At 37.6% G+C, this 18,753-nt stretch overlaps 1 protein-coding gene across 1 annotated transcript; it reads right to left on the minus strand.

Moving 5' to 3' along the window:
• Positions 1-1,754: 1,754 nt before the first annotated feature.
• Positions 1,755-2,613, minus strand: LOC120782294. Its single transcript, XM_040114498.1, has 2 exons — positions 2,599-2,613; positions 1,755-2,528 (listed from the first exon to the last, which is right to left on the minus strand). Exons 1-2 carry the CDS (start codon positions 2,611-2,613, stop codon positions 1,755-1,757), a joined length of 789 nt encoding a protein of 262 aa, XP_039970432.1.
• Between the last annotated feature and the right edge of the window lie 16,140 nt (positions 2,614-18,753).

The raw sequence follows: 18,753 nt of genomic DNA on the forward strand, positions 1-18,753 counted from the left end.
ATTGTGGTCTTTATATTCCTTTCCAATAAAGCAAACTGCATAAATGGCTAAGTATGAAAACCAAATTGAAAGAACGCCGCACCGAAAGTGACCAGACTTAAATCCTCTTAAGGCTCAGTGTGCATCCAAGTGTGTTTCTACGACTTGCTGAAGCTTTTGCCATCCCAATTCAGCAACTAATTTCAGATTGGAAGATTTGTCTGCTCAACCAGCTGCATGCTCTGCATTCAGTCGATTCCACTTTACTTATTTTCTGAAGGTCTGAAGGTGAGATCTCACGGCAGTTTGCACTGTTAGGAAGGTAAAAGCCTTATAGTCTGTCAATCACCCATTCTAACGGAAATATCTATCATTGAAATATTCTTCACCGTTTGGATAGAGATTTGGTTGTTTTATCTGCGCAGATGTCTTTTTGTCGTGATCGAATATAGCCTCAATTAGCCTCCCCAAGGAAGTTTGCTTAAGCTGAAAGTTGTTTCTGAACAAAGAATAGACGCAAACAGACGCTGCATTTAACTTTTACAAGATCAATTAAATTAAAGATATCAATATACGTACATCGAAACCAAAGACCAACTAAGTTTACATACAGATTTTTCAATAGGGATGCTACAAGAGTAGACCTTTTTCTTCAGTAAGGCTTGCCATTTCATCATGGGCAGATATACGATACAACAAGGAGTCGAAGTTACTAAAATTTACTACCGAAATTCAGAGTCAGTGGCCGCAACCTTAAGAGCGCTACGTCCAATTTATGGTCGTCATATTCGTCCTGTCAGATCAGCAATTGAGCGTCTAGTGGAAAAATTTGAATGCACAGACACAGTACAAAATGTTTCCGTGTCAGACTGGCACTGCCAGTGAGGCAAAGAAGTGCCCGTAGTGTCGAGAATTTTGCTGCCGCTCGCGCATCAATTGAGGGAGACCCAAATCAGTTTCTCACACGTCGATCTCAAGCGTTGGGCATCTCTGCGACATCATTGCGGCGAATTTTGTGAACAGATCTTGGCCTTCATCCTTACAAGATCAAATTGACGCAGGAGCTGAAGCCACTTGACCATCAGAATCGTCGTATGTTAGTGAATTGGGCTAAGCAAGAACTTGAAAAAATTCGGATTTTCATCGAATCATCCTTAGCGATGAGGCTCATTTCCAACTGAATGGCTTCGTCAATAAGCAAAATATGTGTTATTGGTTAGACAGCAATCCACACGTACTCCATGAGTCAGTATTGCATCCCGAAAAAATGACGGTTTGGTGCGGTTTAAGGACCAGCGGAGTCAATGGGCTATACTTCTTCCGTGATGATCAAGACCAGCACGTTACTGTGACTGCCGGAATTCGACGATATGACCATTGAAAATATGTGGTTCCAACAGGTCGGTGCCACAAGCCACACATCGAATGTCATAATCGATTTATTTAAAACCAAGTTTGGTGAACGTGAAATTGTAGCAGTATCAGCCGATTTATGCTTGCAAACTGTCGAAAATTGGGATCAGCTTCTGGACTTCTGTAAGCGTGCCCGTGGAGATCGAATGTACTTTCACTGTAATAAAGAATTTCAGCGCTCTTATTGAAAACCCCGTTATAAATTATGTACATCAAAGTTCATTATAATAAAAATCCATTAATTTTAATTCGGTATCCTTAAAGATCTATTTTTTTATTTATGAAGAAACTTATACATTTAGTTAACAAGGAACATCAGGACTTAATTAATATTTAACGAATTGTTTGATAAATCCATACCATTAAACCTTGTTTGGTGGCAGATAAGCACCATCCACGCTACCGATTGGCTGCTGAGCTGCAGGAGCGGCTGGCTTTGAAGCGAAATCCAGAACTGGAGCAACACCACCACTGTAGCTGCTAGTATTGCCGCCCAAATCATCGTATTGCGATTGAATAGCTTGCTTGGCATTCTCAGCATCGGCTGGTGTTCTATATTTGACGAAGTGTACTTCTGGTTTGTAAGCGTTACGATGATCGACTGAGTTCAGTTTGTTAGCCAAATCGCCGATGTCAGCTTGTTTGTTCAGCACATAGATAGCGGTGCGTTCCTCAACAGCGTTTTTGGCCAATAATTGCACAGCGGCATTCTCGAGTGCAGAGTTTTGTGGTCCCTTAACGAAGATAACACGCACGTTTTTCTTCAGCGCATTTGCGATGTCACCGGCATCACCAGCATCGTTGAACTCATGTTCGGGTGCAGTGTAACTGAAGAATTCCTTGTTAAGCTCGGGAACTGGAGCCGGAGCGCTGTAACTGGGGCCACTTAACGCTTGTCCGCCATAACTGGGACCAGCAAGAGCCTGTCCTCCATAACTGGGTCCAGCAAGAGCTTGTCCGCCATAACTGGGACCAGCAAGAGCCTGTCCACCATAACTGGGTCCAGCAAGAGCTTGTCCGCCATAACTGGGACCAGCAAGAGCCTGTCCACCAAGCACGGGACCGCCCAGCGCTGGACCGTTGTAGTCGTAGCCGAGACTAGCGGCATACGCAGCAGAGACGACGGAGCACAGGATCTGTAAAGTGATTAGAGAGTGTGAGTGTTATTTTCGTTCGAAAAGACGGTGATGGATTCGTAAGTCTTACCAAAAATGCACGCATTTTGCAGATATTGTTAATTGACTGTATCGGTTTGCAGTTCAGTTGCTTTCTGTTCGTCTAAGCTAAACTGCAGCTAAATTTATACAAGAAATATTTCAGTACAAAAACGCGAAGCATTTTCCAAAGCAATAAAATTTTTACGACCAAATTTACCAACTAAAAACAAAACTAATATTAATAATAACTACGTGTGCAATCGAAAATGCCAAAAATTCTCCTAAAACCATAAAACGAAAATTTGTCGCAAACGCGAGCGCAAACACACACACACCAACACTGCTTTAAAGGTCGAACTGATATTATTCGGTATGTGTGCATATGTAAATGTGCAGCGGAGCCTGTGGTGCTTCATTGTAAGTTGTTGGAGGTGTGAACGCTGTCAGAAAGCGGAGCAAAACATTTTTCGTATTAGTCAGTCCATTGCAATGTGTTTGTCTTAGTTTAAGCTTGAAAAGTGGATAGATCATTTCATTTGTCACCGTCTCAACGCTCCACCAGAGCCATAAAAAATCAACAAAATCAGCAAAAAAACGTAAACTATTATGGTTTATCTCGCTCGGTATTAGCATGGCGCGGAGTTAATTTTTGCATTTGAACGTGAAATGCAAATTTATGTGACAATAGTAGGCGGATTCATTCAGGTTTTTAATTTTACAGATTTTTATGCAAAAAAAGTAATTAAAAATCCATTCAAAAGGTAGTTAGTTGGCTGCATCCTTTCTGGTTTAGGTTTTCTCACTATTGCGTGGGCGCTCGCTAAGTGACCTTGAAAGCTTTACAGTGAAATGTTGCAATTTTAATTTAAATTTGTTTATACATGTTTATATTTATATTTATATTTATATATTTTTTTATATTTGTATTTTTATTGGAGTGGAGTGCTATTTCCGCCCATTTAGTAATGTATAAATGGTCAACTAATTAAGGACCGTTTTCTCAATATCTGGTTAGCAGCCATCTGGTTAACTAAACCAAGACTCCTTCGTTCGGCAAAGAACCTTTTTTTAACCATAATTTAACTGACCAATGACCGCTACACTCTCAATATAGTGGAGAATTAGGAATCGCAAGGGGGTTGAATCAAAACAAAAACAAAATGATCTGATTATTTCACTGGGAAATACAAAATCCTTGGAGGCTCTCTTCGATAAATAGGACATGCCTGTCTCTCAAGGACAGCATTAAATACATACCTTAGGGTGGTCTTGGATAGCAAACCCCTGCGAAATCACAATGTACCGTGACAGTCGGGTCTACATAACCGGAACGGACCTGGATTTTAATCCGGCCAAGAACTGTTAACTTGGCAGAACTCTGTCGATACAATAACAACAAATCACAATGTAGAAAAAAGAGTGAGAAGGACCAGTGATGTTAAATTGAACATCAACCTCTCGGAAGCGACCGTCGTTCAGAATAAACTCTTCGGTGGAAGCAGCATATGGACCTGACCATAGTCAAAGCTACTAAAGCAATTGATTAGCCGAGAAATCCTGGCGCTGCAAGCCAAGGATTATCAATTTGAAAACTACAATTTCGACGAGGCAACTACTGGCTTCAGAAGAACTTACATATAAAAACTTTGGGCATAGCTCGGTGGGTAATCCCGGTTTGGTAAGCACCGACTACATGATTCCACTTTCCAATTAGGAAAGAAAGTACAGAGTAAACATTGAAAAGGTGGTTGGCGCAAAGATATGTTAACTTCGCGCGACACATAAAGTATTTATAAGGACGGCACGAAAATGGAGTACAGAGTAAGTGCGTGGATATACTAAAATTAGGTACGAGTCAGCCTTTTAAACTGCCGGACCACTACAGTATATTTCAAGCTGAGGTGAGAGCCGCGGAGTTGGCCTCTAATACACCTGCAATCAATCATCCGAAAATGTCATTAATATTGAAAATTGCATTGTCTAAAAGACGATCAGAACAGAAGCATGGCGGGGAAAATCAAAAACCGATGAAACGATCTACGAATTCACGACATCCCCATCGCCCCCGTGGATCCGCTCCAAAGTGAAGCTGTGTTGACGCCATTTGCGGTTGGCTTAGTTTGTCGATCTTGTTACAACGTACAACAAGAATTTTATTTGGACAGCTGAAAATGCTAGTCCGTTAGCTAAAACACCTCTGTATTGATAATAGCATCATAAGTCGAGCGCTTTGAGACTGTCCCAATTTGTTGAAGTTGCTAATATTAATTTCGCTATCACTGCCGTGATGTTTCAACTGCAGTCTTGAAGAACGCTGGACAAAAGAGCAAAAAATACTTGGATGTTTCCACCTCACCTTCATTCTTACAAGAGCTTCACCGCATATATAGAAAAAAGTTAATTAAAGACTCGTACAATTTCGGCAAAATGAACCTTGTTAAGAACAAATATTTCAGTGAATATCCTGCGTTCCGAAGGAATCTTTTCGACTGTTTGATAAATTTCTATACTTAGTTCTTGCAGTTTCCATGCCACCTTCTTTTAATAAGATATACAAAAAACTGTTTTCTCAACATCTCACAAAATTACATCCCGCAGTTAGTAGGAGAGATCATACGCAGAAAATCACACGAGCATTCTTAGTAACTTAATACTTCTTACTACAAATTATTGGATTTTAGAAAATGTAATTCTGTATTTTAAAATGAAGATGTCAGCAATTTACTGCACAAAGATCGATTAGAAGAAAAGATTTACTTTTCGAACTATTTTTTTTTTGCGCACCACCACACCAAAAAGATCCATTCCAATCAGCTTACGCTCGTCAACGGTAAAATTCAGATAAGATGACCATTCCATGTCGGGTAAAAATTGTGGAAAATATTTCGAATTGATCGTAAAGTTACGCATATAATATAAACGATTCTGAAAAGATAATCGGGAATTAATACCACTTGGGAATTATTTGTGCTAAATGTTGTACATGAGACCAAGTGTTGGATTGAACAAAATATATAAATATATAATTCTAGTCATCTCAATAGACTTTACCTCCTTTATAATGAATATAATTGGATGCCACCAAACCACTTCTAAGCAAAAAACTTGTTGAAAATAATTTCGAAATACTCACTTTATTAAACGGACACTGTAACGGCAAATTCGATATGCGATGTATCTCATCGAAAATCATACGAAAGAGATAAAAATCAAAGCGTTGACTAAGTGCATCACAAATATCCATTTCTATATCAAGAAACTTGGTAATGATGCCCGAGCGATTTAGAAAAAATTTGTTTTTTAACTTCACATCGGTTAACGGTTGGGTCAGTTTGAATTCGGCATTTAATACCCGTTCTTTGGTTATGTCATGCGTAGTCAAAGAGCAATTAAAGGACTCTACGATGGTTTCGTTATAAATTCGGGAAACAACGCGACCAAATTGCGGAATCACTTGATGCTGAAAACGGAGTTATTAGCAAATAAAGAGGAACATTTTCCTGTCATAAGAAAATTCTTACTTTTTTGGCGCTGTTGCTTTCATGCATCGTGCCAAGGAGCACAAAAAGTGTTATAATTGAAAAGAGTTTATTGAATTTGACGCCCATTCCCAACTAGTTGCGTGTTAACTAATAGTTCTAAGTAAACTAACGGCCTTCTAATTTAATTTCCTATTTATGATATGGAACACGAAATTATTTTTTAATACATATGTATACCCAGACCATATCATCGGTTAAATCATGCGTATAACGTTGAAAAATTGTGCAACAAACGAGGCTTAGGTTGACCCCTACATATACAGGGTGATCCAAGTACAGGTACTTTTTTCAATACTGTTTTTGACAGTTGACGCCTGAGTCGTGTCAAGCTGTAATGTTACTTTTATTCAGTATTGTATGGCTTTTAATGATGAAAAGACTTACGCCTGAGCAACGTTTACAAATCGTTCAACTTTATTACGAAAATTCACGTTCTGTAAATAATGTGTTTCGCGCGCTTCGCTCAACTTAAGGTCAACGTAATCGGGCTACTGAGCGTACTATTCGCAACACCAACACCCAGCTTGAGACCCAGCATTCATTATTGGTTAATATTCGACCAAATAGACCACGTGCAGCACGCAGTGAAGAATACACAAGGATAGCAGCCGCAGCGGAGATACACGAAGACCGTGGATAATCGATTCACGGCGTTTCGGACTAACGTATGGAACGACTTGGCGTACTTTACGTCGAGGACTTAAATTGAAAGCGTTCAAACTGCAGCTTGTGCAAGAATTATTTAGAGAGCATGAACAGAAACCACTTGAACTTCTCAAGCAACATCGCTTCTCTCTATGGGTTCTCGAAAAGTTCCACGAAAATCCGACGTTTTCGAGTCAAATTTTGTCTGAAAACAAGTAAAATTGCCGCATTTGTAACCTGAAGAGCCTAATGAGCTGCCGTTTCATGCAGAAAAAAACAACGGGTTGGTGTTGTTTATGAGCCGGTGGAATCATCGGTCCATATTTCTTCAAAAATTAGGCCGGTGAGAACGTAACCGACACCGTGCCTTGATAATCGCCTATCTGATGCCTGAAATTCAAGTTCGTGATCTCGGCGACATTTGGTTTGAACTAGATGGCGCCGTCTCCCACACATCGTATCAATCAATGAATTTATTGAAGCAAGACTTAGGTGAGCAGATAATTTTACGTTTTGGGCCGGTCGATTGGCCACCAAGATTGTGTGATATCTCACCATTAGACTTTTTCCTGTGGTCATTTGTGAAGTCTTAAAACTATGCGGACAATCCCGCTCCGATTCAGGCCCTGGAGCAAAACAGCACACATTTCATTCGCTAGTTCCCAGTCGAAATGCTCGCACGAGTCATCAAAAATTATACACAACGGATGGACCTTCTGTGACGTTTGAAAAAGATAACCTTCAATAAATAAATGCCAAAGAATATCTTTTCGAATGATAAAAAAACAATTCTCATGTAACTTGAATTTTCTGTTTTTTTTTCTTTAAAAAGTGGGGATTGTCGAATTGGATCACCTTTTAAATTGCGAAGACCGAGCTGTTGGAACGTGATTGAAAGATTTCCCGGAAACAATTTTTAAATTGAAAATTTTTAAGATAAAAGGCATTATATTTTACAGTGTAGTTCATGATCATTGTATCTACTCTGTCCCAGATAATTGATTTTAAACATAAATCAGTTTAAAAGTAAGGACGGTGTATAAACAAAATATGGTGTAACTGTATATAAATATTATATACATGTATGCATGTATATATTGCTGATATACAAAGCATGCGAGACCAGGTTTAAGTTATTATTACAATTTTAACAATTTAAAAAAATTCCACCTCAGCCAAAAATTATTTATTAATCGCAAAAAAATTACAACAATTATCGAAATAAAGCCAAATAGTTCTATGGAAGAACCATAGTTTTGAAAAATTTCCTATAAATTACAAATTATAATAGGATTATGATATGTCGGTAAATCTGTTTGGTCATTAACATTCCAAATTGGCTGCAAATTATACTTGGCTTATAAAACAATGATATTTTTGAATATTTTAAAATAATTAAGATAATACACATACATAATCTGACGAATAAGGTAGCTGATTGATGACTGTCCCTTTGCGCTTAATCAAAAAGTCAGTCAAGATCATGTTGGAATGTGACGGTGCTATTAGTTATTTCGGTACGAGTTCAACATTACCACGCTTCATACCCAAAACATTAACCAAAACGTGTTGATTCATTTTGTAAAATATGTTGGGATCTCCTGCTATCGTTCTGGTGCCACCGCACATTGCGTGAATTGTTTACAAAAGTGTGAAATATAAAAAAAAATAAATAAAATGTTTTTGGCAATCGAGCAGACTCAAACAAAAAAAAATGTGAGTACAAGCAAAAATCTAAAAATGCATATTCCAAGAGAAATTATTGAAATCAATTTGTCTGGGGTTATGTCCAACATAATTTATAAGTTAAAGAACGTTTTGTTATTTTTATTAAAAAAAATGTTTTCTGGGAGCTATGCTCCTTTATTGAATTCCACTAAAGAACTAAAATTAACAATTAATTATACTTAACTCTAGACCTATGTTTGCCGCTGCAACGGGTACGGAGTTTGCTGACGCTGCGCTTCCCACAGGTTGGCACTTCGCTGACGCAGCGCTTCCCACAGGTTGCCACTACACGTGTCGCACTCTCAGCGATTTAGTGGTGTCATATTATATTACTTTGTATCATATGATATTAGTGCATCATATGATACTTTTTGAATGTATGGGGTGCTAACTTATATATGTCAAGTATATTCATACATTGACCTGTAGAGGCAGATTTTTTCCAAAACGACACCTCTGACTGTAGATGAAGATTTTACAAGATTCTGAGGTTGATGAGGACGCTATGGATGGATAAGAGATACTCTGTGATGTGCGCCAAGAGCAATCGAAAGAGGAGCACGAAACCGAAGTATATGACGCCAATGCTTCCAATTGCGCAGATGGAGGCACTACTTAAAAAAAAAAAGATAAAATGTTTTGTACAGATATTCATTGGTGAAAATGTTAACAGCAGAAAATTTTTAGAGGCATAGCATAATATAAATAAGTGAGGTTTTGAAATAAACACTCATTTTTATATTCTTGCAACCTGTTGCTACAGACTATAATAGTTTTTTTTTCACCTAACGGTTGTATGTATCACATAAAACTAAACAAGATTGATATAGGGTTATATACAAGGTGAGTTCCAAAGTGAACAGGACGTTTTGAATCTAGCGCCCATGGTAGCGCCATCTACATGTCGACTGGTGCGTTAGAGTTTGCTATCTCTATTGACTGTCCAGTGAGAATTTTATGACATTTCATTGATTGGAAGTGTCAGTATGTATGTGTTATCGGTGCGAAAATGAGCTTCGAACAAAGAGCCAACATTACATTTTGTTATAAATTGATAAAACTTTCACCGAAACGTTTCAATTGATGAAACAAGTTTATGGCGATGATTGCCTATCCCGTGGCTGAGTGCACGCGTGGTTTCAACATTTTCAAAGTGGTCGTGAGGACAAATATGATTATCAACATGAGGGCCAATCAAAATCCGTGATCACCGGAAATTCCATCGAAACTGTGCGTGAATTCATCACAAATCAGCCGAAATGGAATTGAACATCTCCAAAACATCGATTTATCGTATTTTGATCAAACATTTGGGCTTACAAAAGGTGTGTGCACGGTTTGTTTCACACAAATTGACTGACGACCAAAAATTGCTTAGAATCCAACATTCGAAGGACCAAAACCAAAAATCACATTTTAACCCTTAACCATTTCCCGTATTCACCTGATATGGCACCTTGCGATTTCTTCCTTTTCGGAAATGCATTTGTCCATGCAAGGAAAGCATTATGCAGACGTAGAGGTCATTCAAAAGGCTTACACCGGCATACTGGCGGCCATACCGGCCAACGAGCTAAAACACTCGTTCGACATGCTTTTGGACTGTGCAAAACGCTGTATTGAAGCAGAATGAGACTATTTTGAATAAAATAAATTGATTTTGCCGAAAAAACCATTTGTTCTGTTTTTTTTAAGTCCTGTTTACCTTGGAAAGCACCGTGAATATATATATGTATGTATGTATATAATCAGGGTGACGAAAGAAGTTGAAATACGGGTGACTGTCTGCCTGTCCGTCCGTGCAAGTTGTAACTTTATTAAAAATTGAGATATCTTGATGAAACTTGGTGTGCGCGTTCCCTACTAAAAAAAGGTACGAGTTTGTAGAGAGGCGTTATCGGACCACTGCCAGGCCTACAAAACGCCATTGACCGAAAACTTTTAAAGTGCTAAAAGTAAGCATTAACTTATGATATAAAAAATTTAGTTTTTGTTATAACTTTTAATAACAAATCCTTTTTTGACGTCTCATTTACATAACAGGATTTTCAATAAGAGCACTACAAAAGTGTTTTTAAATGAACCAAAAACGGTTTGGGATATTAATGTAAAATTCTTTATTCTTGTGAAAATACCTACATCCGATGTCATTATCTATGGAACTCGATTTCTTTTACATGGCCACCACGGGCACATTTGCAACAGTCTAGACGCTGAACCCAATTTTCGATGGCTTTCAAGCATAAATCGGCCGATACTGTTGCAATTTCAGGTTTAATATTCGTACGCCATCGTCCCTGTCTTATTGGGATAGACCATAGACTTGACGTCCCTCGAGAAATAGTCTCGCACTAAACCGTAATTTTTTCGAGATGCAACACGTGGAGTATGTGTGGATTGCTGTCTGACTTATAACACAGCCTCAGATGAGCCTCATCGTTGCAGGTCAGACCAATTAACGAAAATGTGACGATTCTGGTGGTCAATCGGCTTCAGTTCTTGCGTCAATTTGATCTTGTAAGGATGTGGAACAAGATCTTTTTTCAAAATTCGTCACAACGATATCACAGAGATGCCCAACGCTTGAAGACGACGTGTGAGTGACTGATTTGGGTTCTCCTCAACTGATTCGCTTGAAGCGGCAATATTCTCGACACTACGGGCACTTCTTTGTCTCACTGGCACGGAAGCATTTTGTACTAAGCCTATGAATTCAACATTTTCCACTAGACGCTCCATTTTTTATCTAAGAGAACGATTATGACGACCATAAATTGGACGTACCGCTCTTAAAGTTGGAGCAACTGACTCCGAAATTTGGTACTAAATTTTACTAATTTTGACTCATTGTTGAATCGTATATCTTTCCATAATGAGACGGCAAACCTTACTGTAGAAAAATGCCAAAAAATCGAAAAAAATTTGGCGTTCTTTGCTGTCCCTATCGATGTACATTGGTAGCGCCTCCATTAAAAAACCCGTTATTTAACATTATATTTAGAATAATTGAAGAAAGAGAGCGTGTAGAGAGTATTGCACATAAATGTGCTCCCTAAAGAATGTTCATAAAGATAGTATATGAATTATACATAGATTTCTATAATTAAGTTTGCCAAATAAAATGAGATAAACAATTATATTTAGAGGTACCTTTTTAATTTCCAGAAAGTTCCAGAAATCATGTCAAAATTTCATATAACTGTATTTGTTAAACAGATAATAAGATCTACACTCATTGAGCAACTTTAACATTTAAAATTTATTTGTTTGTCATAATCGTTCGATTTCGCATAAAACTTTTCCATTGACTTTAATTATAGGTGTTTACGCACCAGCGAACCAGAGAGGTAGAAACCAACCACAGTAGAATTGTAGACACTAAAATTAGCGTAGGATGACCAATTCAAGTTTGGTAAGAATTGGGGAAACAATTTTGAACTGATGCTAAAATTACGCGCATAGTATACATAATTCTGAAAAGAAAGTGTAATGAAGAAGCGAACTGAAGTCAATTTGAAAAACTCACTGCCTTGAAGGGACACTCGAATGGCATATTTGATGAGCGACGTATCTCTTGGGCAATCATACGAAGCACAAAAAAATCGAAGCGGTTAGCAAAAAAATGACAAAAATCAGTTTCTATCTCACGAAACTTGGTAATGGTGCCCGAGCGATCTAGCAACAATGTGTGTTTTACCACCAAATCGGTTATCGGTTTTCTTAGTCGGAATTCATAATTTAATACCAGTTGCTTAGTTATGCCATGCTTAGTCAATGAGCAATTAATGCTTTCTATGACACTGTTGTTATAATTTCTACAAGCAACGCGCTTAAATTGCAGCATCAGTTGATGCTGAAAACATATTTATTAGTACATAAATTGGAGGATTTTATTATTATAAGAGAAGTGAAGATTCTTACTTTTTTAGCGCCGTTGCTCTCATGAATGGTGGTAAGGTGCACAATAATTGTGCTCACTAAAAGTAATTTATTGAATTTGCCTGTCATTGTGTACCGGTAAAGAGTCAACTGTAGATTAATATAGCGAACCGGCCAAAATCTATGTAAAAGTATCGGTAAACCAATCAGCCAATGATTTAAGTTAAAAGTCTATTTTTGTTCATATAAAATTTAAATTTTCCACGAATACTCTGAGCCCCTACATTTGTACAAATATGTATATTTCAGATTCTTATCATAACCTTGATTTCTACTGTATAAACAATATTTCTTCTCTTTTTTTAGACCAGTTGCGAGTCGGCAAGAAAAATAATTTTAGTGTTCTTTCAGAACGGGAAAATTCGGCTAAATTTAATTGAAATCGTTCAAAGTCAAGTTCTTGTTTGGAAAACGTGCTTATTTTACAAGGTATCTCCACAAAATTTGGTACAGATTATTGTCTAAATCCATGCTCCAATCTCCGAACATGTTGCTTAGATCACTATTGCGTATACTTAGCTACAGTAAAACCTGAGCGATCGAAATTTAGTTGAAGATCTTGTTGGAACCTTTATTGCTGTAAAAATACAGATATTATAGCTTCAATGCAGCCGAAATTAACATGTAATCTTGTTTCCATCGAATTAAGACATATAGAATTGGTCTGAGGCGATCAAGGAATGTTAACCAAGCTTTCGCATACCAAAATTTTCAATAACTAATTACCCGCACCTTCCGTCGATATCTTTGAGGTGTCATCTATTTAAATCAACTTCAACTTAAGGTAATCCAAGATCAATTTGAGAATGTTTTTAGGGTTTTGTCAACCGCTTCGTCCAAAATAGCAACATTCATTAGCTTCGTATTCGATGTTCATATGACAAACCAAGACAGAGTGCTCATATTTGAAGACCAAACTGGCTTACGACTAAAAATTCAATACTGCATAGCAGCTTCCTCTTATCAATATTATAGGAACTTCTCTGCCTGACCACAATGTCGGCAGGTCGGCGTCTGAGTTGAGAAAATTATTATTTAATATTCTTATGAAATTATGAGTAGGGTGAGTTTGAAATATAGTAATTAATAACACACTTATGGCGGTGTATTCTCCTCCATCAACGTCAATTATGAAATTACTGTTATAATATAGATTCATTTTTTCCGGTTATAACTCTATTAATTGACTATATTTACAGGGTGTTCAATTCGCCCGATCTATTCGCAATAAACTGTTTTCATTGTTTTGCAAATTTGTGGGAAAATGTAAAAAAATAATGCTGCTAATAACTCAGGCATGCAATAATGGAATGTGGCGGACCCAAGGCAGGAAACAAAAACGCGCTGAATATTGATCGACAGAGAACATTACGCTGCTAATGAGGGTGTGCTTTCACTTGAGACGACTCCACACCTGAACAGACGCAGAGGCAACGTAGCAAGAGAAATGGCGCGTTTTCACACCGCGAAAGAAGAACTAAAGCGGAGCATCGAAATTGACAAACACGAAAAATGGGAAGTTCTCCGATATGAATTTGACATGAACTTGAGGGGGCTAGGGTTCCAAATTGTTTTGATAAAATTACGTGGCATTGCTTCACCTCTTCAACTAAAACCACATTAACTGGATAAAATTATTAATATCTTATTTCCACAACATGAAATAAAAGCCGAGGAAACAAAACACATGGAACCCTAGGTATTTGTAAACTGTAAAATATCCACATATCTCAGTTTAATGACGAGAAGCTATTTAGAAGATAGGCATAGGAAGACAGGGGGCAAATCCAACATGAGCCCAAAGAAAATTTCTAACTTAGCAGGTTCATTGCCAACATCTGAGGACCGAAATAGGAAAAACGGAAGCTTTTGACTACGGAGCACAGTTACTGGCAGACCCATGGAGGAAATGTAACCAATGAAAAGCCCTAGAAAGAGAAAAAATACATTGATTGAATATACTAAGCATAAAAACACACAATCTGGACGGAGGTAATGACATTAATTCTCAAATTAAGAAATATGGAATGCCACGCTGAAGAAATGCGTAAGCGTTTACTGGGTAGGCAACTGTTCCGTAGAGGAGAGTTTTTTAGTGACCTACAAGTAGCACATGCCATTGCTATGACGACACTATGATGATGCCGAAGGCATTTTTCTCAATCTCCCTCGAAACAAATGTGTAACGTTGTGCCGAGAAAAAAGCCAAATTTGTATTGAGTATAAGATACATTTTGAAGTAGCCTTTCCAACGAAGGGACGCAAAGGTCTCAAATGGACTATACAGAAAACGGTGAAGTAAGAGTTGTTACATTTATCAAGAGGTGGGCTAAACATTATGGAGTAGAAGACAAGCTAAGCTGAGAAAGGAATCACTTGACATCTAAAACTGGGGACAAAGATATCGTTCTCTCTTTGAGAAGAAACCACTCTATATCTATTATATGAGAGTATAAAAGGAATTTCCTTTAAAGAGGGACTACATTTATATATAAATTCAATACAGGTCAGAGTTCAGACATCTGATATCAAACGGAACGCAATAGATACTGTAATCTAACCCACACTTTCAAAACACTCATTAAATAAAAAGCTGAATTGAGCGCAGGAAAACATCAATCGTGATTGGAGCAATGTCAAGTTTACAGATGATTCAACTTTTGTAGAATTGTTCAACACCTTGCAACACATTTGGCTAAGAAAAAGGCAAACTTAAGTATATTCAAAGCCGTGTTAAGCTCCCATAAAAGGTATATATTTACATATATTTAGATACTTCTCTGCCCATGAATTTGGGGATTTGAAGTACTTCACAGAAAACTTGAACACCGTTAGAAAGTTGAAATTGTAAAAAGAGGAGTTACTGAAGTCAGCTGAAATGCAATATGGCAAATATGATCATGATTAGATATTGCAAAAAGACAATGATCCGAAACATATTAACGGGTACTATACTCATTGAATCAAGAAAAGTATATTGGTGCTTTATATTGGTCTCCACAGCGACAATACATGATACCAACAAAGCAGTTTTTCAATGGCTGCTATGAAGTCCAAAACATGAACAAAAAATTAAACATTTTTAGTTAGGGTAACTAGAACATTTAAAGATTATTATTGTTATTCTAGTTAAGTGGCCCCAATACGCTTACGCCAATACTTTTTCCAATCCTCGAAACAGTTACTAAAGTCAGTTACCTTTAATTTCTGCAATTAACTCAAAACAGTTTGCCCGAAAGGATCGTTTGAGTTTGTTGAATGGCCACATGTCACACAGAGCTAAGTCAGGTGAATACGGTGGTTGTGGCAAGAACTGGTTGAAAATTTGGCGAAAACTTTTTGTGTCAACAATGCTATCAAGATGAAGATATTTTTATTATCTTCTATGCTTAAAAAAAAGCACCTGTGAAGGGACTTGCTTTCCAAGACCGTAGAAAGAAAATGTTTATCCAATATTTTTTTGGAAATTATAATATGTTTAGAATGAATTTAAAATAGTAGGTTGTCAAATATCTCCCTTCCGCCTATTTGCTCTTTATTAAATGCTTTATAAAAAGTGTTACAATAATCGGACTTAGTTCAAAAATGCGCTGTTTCGTTCGTTGAGCTGTTTCCATCCAGAAGGAAACTTCAGAATACCTCCCTCGTAGAAGCCCGCCTCATTATTTGCGAAGAACTGTGACAGTCTCTTTTCACAAGCCTCTTTTGAGTTCAACTTTACACCAACAAAGGCGTTCGCCATGGACAAGAACAGGTGGTAATCACTCGCTATATCCGGGCTATATAGTGGATGTGATAAAACCTCCCATAAGAGCTCCCGTAGCTTCTGATGAGTCATCAACGAAGTGTGTGGTCTGGCGTTATCCTGGTGGAACACTACTCCCTTCCTGTTGGCCAATTCTCGACGCTTCTGGTCGACCGCCTGCTTCAAGCGCTCCAGTTTTCCGCAGTTGATGGTAGAATTAAGCCTCTGGCCATATGGGAGCAGCTCATAGTGGATGATTCCCTTCCAATCCCACCAAACACACAGCAAACCTTCCTGACCGTCAATCCCGGCTTGGCCACAGTTTGGGATGATTCACCAGCCTTCGACCACGACCGTTTTCGCTTGATATTGCTGTATGTGATGCATTTTTCGTCACCAGTCACCATCCGCTTCAAAACTGGGTCGAACTTGTTCCGTTTCAGCCTTTTGTAGATGGCTGAAATGGTTTGGTGACTAAATCCTATCTTCTGGGCGATGTCACAAGATGCCACATGCCCGATATTTTCCATGATTTGATTTGATATTCGTCGTCACAGGTCTTCCGTCGGCTGGCTTATCCATGGTGTCGTTTTCATCCGCTCTGAATCGTCGAAACCATTCCTCTGCAGTTTGAAGTGATAAAGTACCATCCCCCAAATCCGCAGCATATTCTTCACCATTAATGTCAATTATGAAGTACTATATATCTACTTGTATCTATACATTGTATTTTGCCAGTTATAATTCTGTTAATAGGTTACATTTATAACCGAAACTATGCTCATTTACATATATACACATTAATGAAGCGGCATCGCCCCTCAAGTAATTCTCTTAAAAAACAACAAACATTTTATTACTTTTAGACACATGCTTTGCTGGCAAGCATAGCAGTTTGGGATGTCTTGATTTATATTTCACTCAACGACTACAATTTCATATGTTTAAAGGTTCCAAAAGCATCTACAGCAATGGTGGCACTTTTTTCGCTACTGAAATTAAAGTAAGTCGACCATTTCATATCCGGTAAGAATTTTGGGAAATATTTCGGGTTGATTGTGAAGTTGCGCATGTAATATAAAAAATTCTGCGAAAAAAATAAACTGCTGTCTCTTAAGCAAATGGCGATATATTAGCTCAATTTCATACTCACGCCCTTTAGTGGACAATTCAGCGGTATATTTGATTTTTTGAGAATTTCATGGGTCACCATACGCAATACAAAGAAGTCGATGCGCTTAGTCAAATTATCGCAAATATCAGCTTCAATACTTGGAAAGTTCACCACTCTACCATTTGTTTCGTAGGCAAATTTAAAGCGTAACGTTACATCGTGAACCTCCTTGGCCAATATGAGGTCGGTGTTTAGTAATAGTTTTTTCGTTAAGTCGTCTCTTCGCAGCGAGCATTTGAATGACTGCACGATTTTCTTGCTGTAAGTCCGACATTCGACATGCTCAAACTGAATGGATAATTTACTCTGCAAAATTACGATGATATTTTCAATATGGAAATTGTGTTTTTACCAAATATTCCCCTTCTTATACTTACTCCCTTAACGGCTTCGGTAATATGTACCTTCATAAATAGTAAAATAGAAAATTCCACAAAAATAATTAATTTGTGTTGAGTCTGCATTTCGGCTCGTTTGTCCGCGTTCGGCAATAGCGATCATCAGTCAGGCGAGTAAATAGTAAAAATCTAATCCACTTTATATGGACTCACGAATAAATTACATTTTGTACTGTTAGATAACGGTCGAAAATTACATTATTATGTTAATTAAAGTATTTATTTTGCAAATACTTTAAATATAATTATGCTAGCATATTGTTATCAAAAATCAGATTGGCAACTGCCCCAATCGGATGGGTTGAGTGCATTGCTACTACCAGGTCGATGGTGGGTTCCGATCCTAATTGAATGGAATTAAAAGTTGTGGATCCAGCTCTGTTTATGTAACATCACGAGGATATCTATAGATACAAACATAAGCTCGAACAAATATTCGACTGAAACTATTTAACTTAGTCTTTTGATATTTAAGTGGAAGAGTATTTATTAAGAATAATGCAGCCTCTATCTGCAGTTTTATACAAGAAGTAACGTTAATCTCGGCTGCAAGTGAAACTTAGGACCCTTCACAGATGCATTTTTATGGCACAAGATATCATAAAAAGATTTTTATCTTAATTTTGATCGGTCAGTTATTATGACAGCTTTATGCTATAATCTGTACAATTTCTTCGTGGATTGTACCATTGCTTTAGACAATAATCTGCGAAAAATTTTATAACGTTATTTCTCAAATAAAAAAGTTGGTCAAGTCGACCTTGAAATTCCTATATCCTCAAACACTTTTTCGAGCTGTGCAAAAATTGTAATTCTTATTCATATTTTGTTTGCAATTTTATTGTTCGGAAGCATGACAATAAGTACAAAATTTTGCTCGGTGACATGACGCAGAGACGTCTGGAGAAATTGTCTGCAAAATATAGGAAAGATGTTCTTCGAGAGCCGGAACTAAAAGATTCTTCATTACTTGCCCATATATTACAGCATTCATTGTAATACATAAAAGGTGCAAAAATGCCACGAATATAAT

Source organism: Bactrocera tryoni, chromosome 1 (genome assembly GCF_016617805.1).
Source record: "Bactrocera tryoni isolate S06 chromosome 1, CSIRO_BtryS06_freeze2, whole genome shotgun sequence".
Classification (NCBI taxonomy): domain Eukaryota; kingdom Metazoa; phylum Arthropoda; class Insecta; order Diptera; family Tephritidae; genus Bactrocera; species Bactrocera tryoni.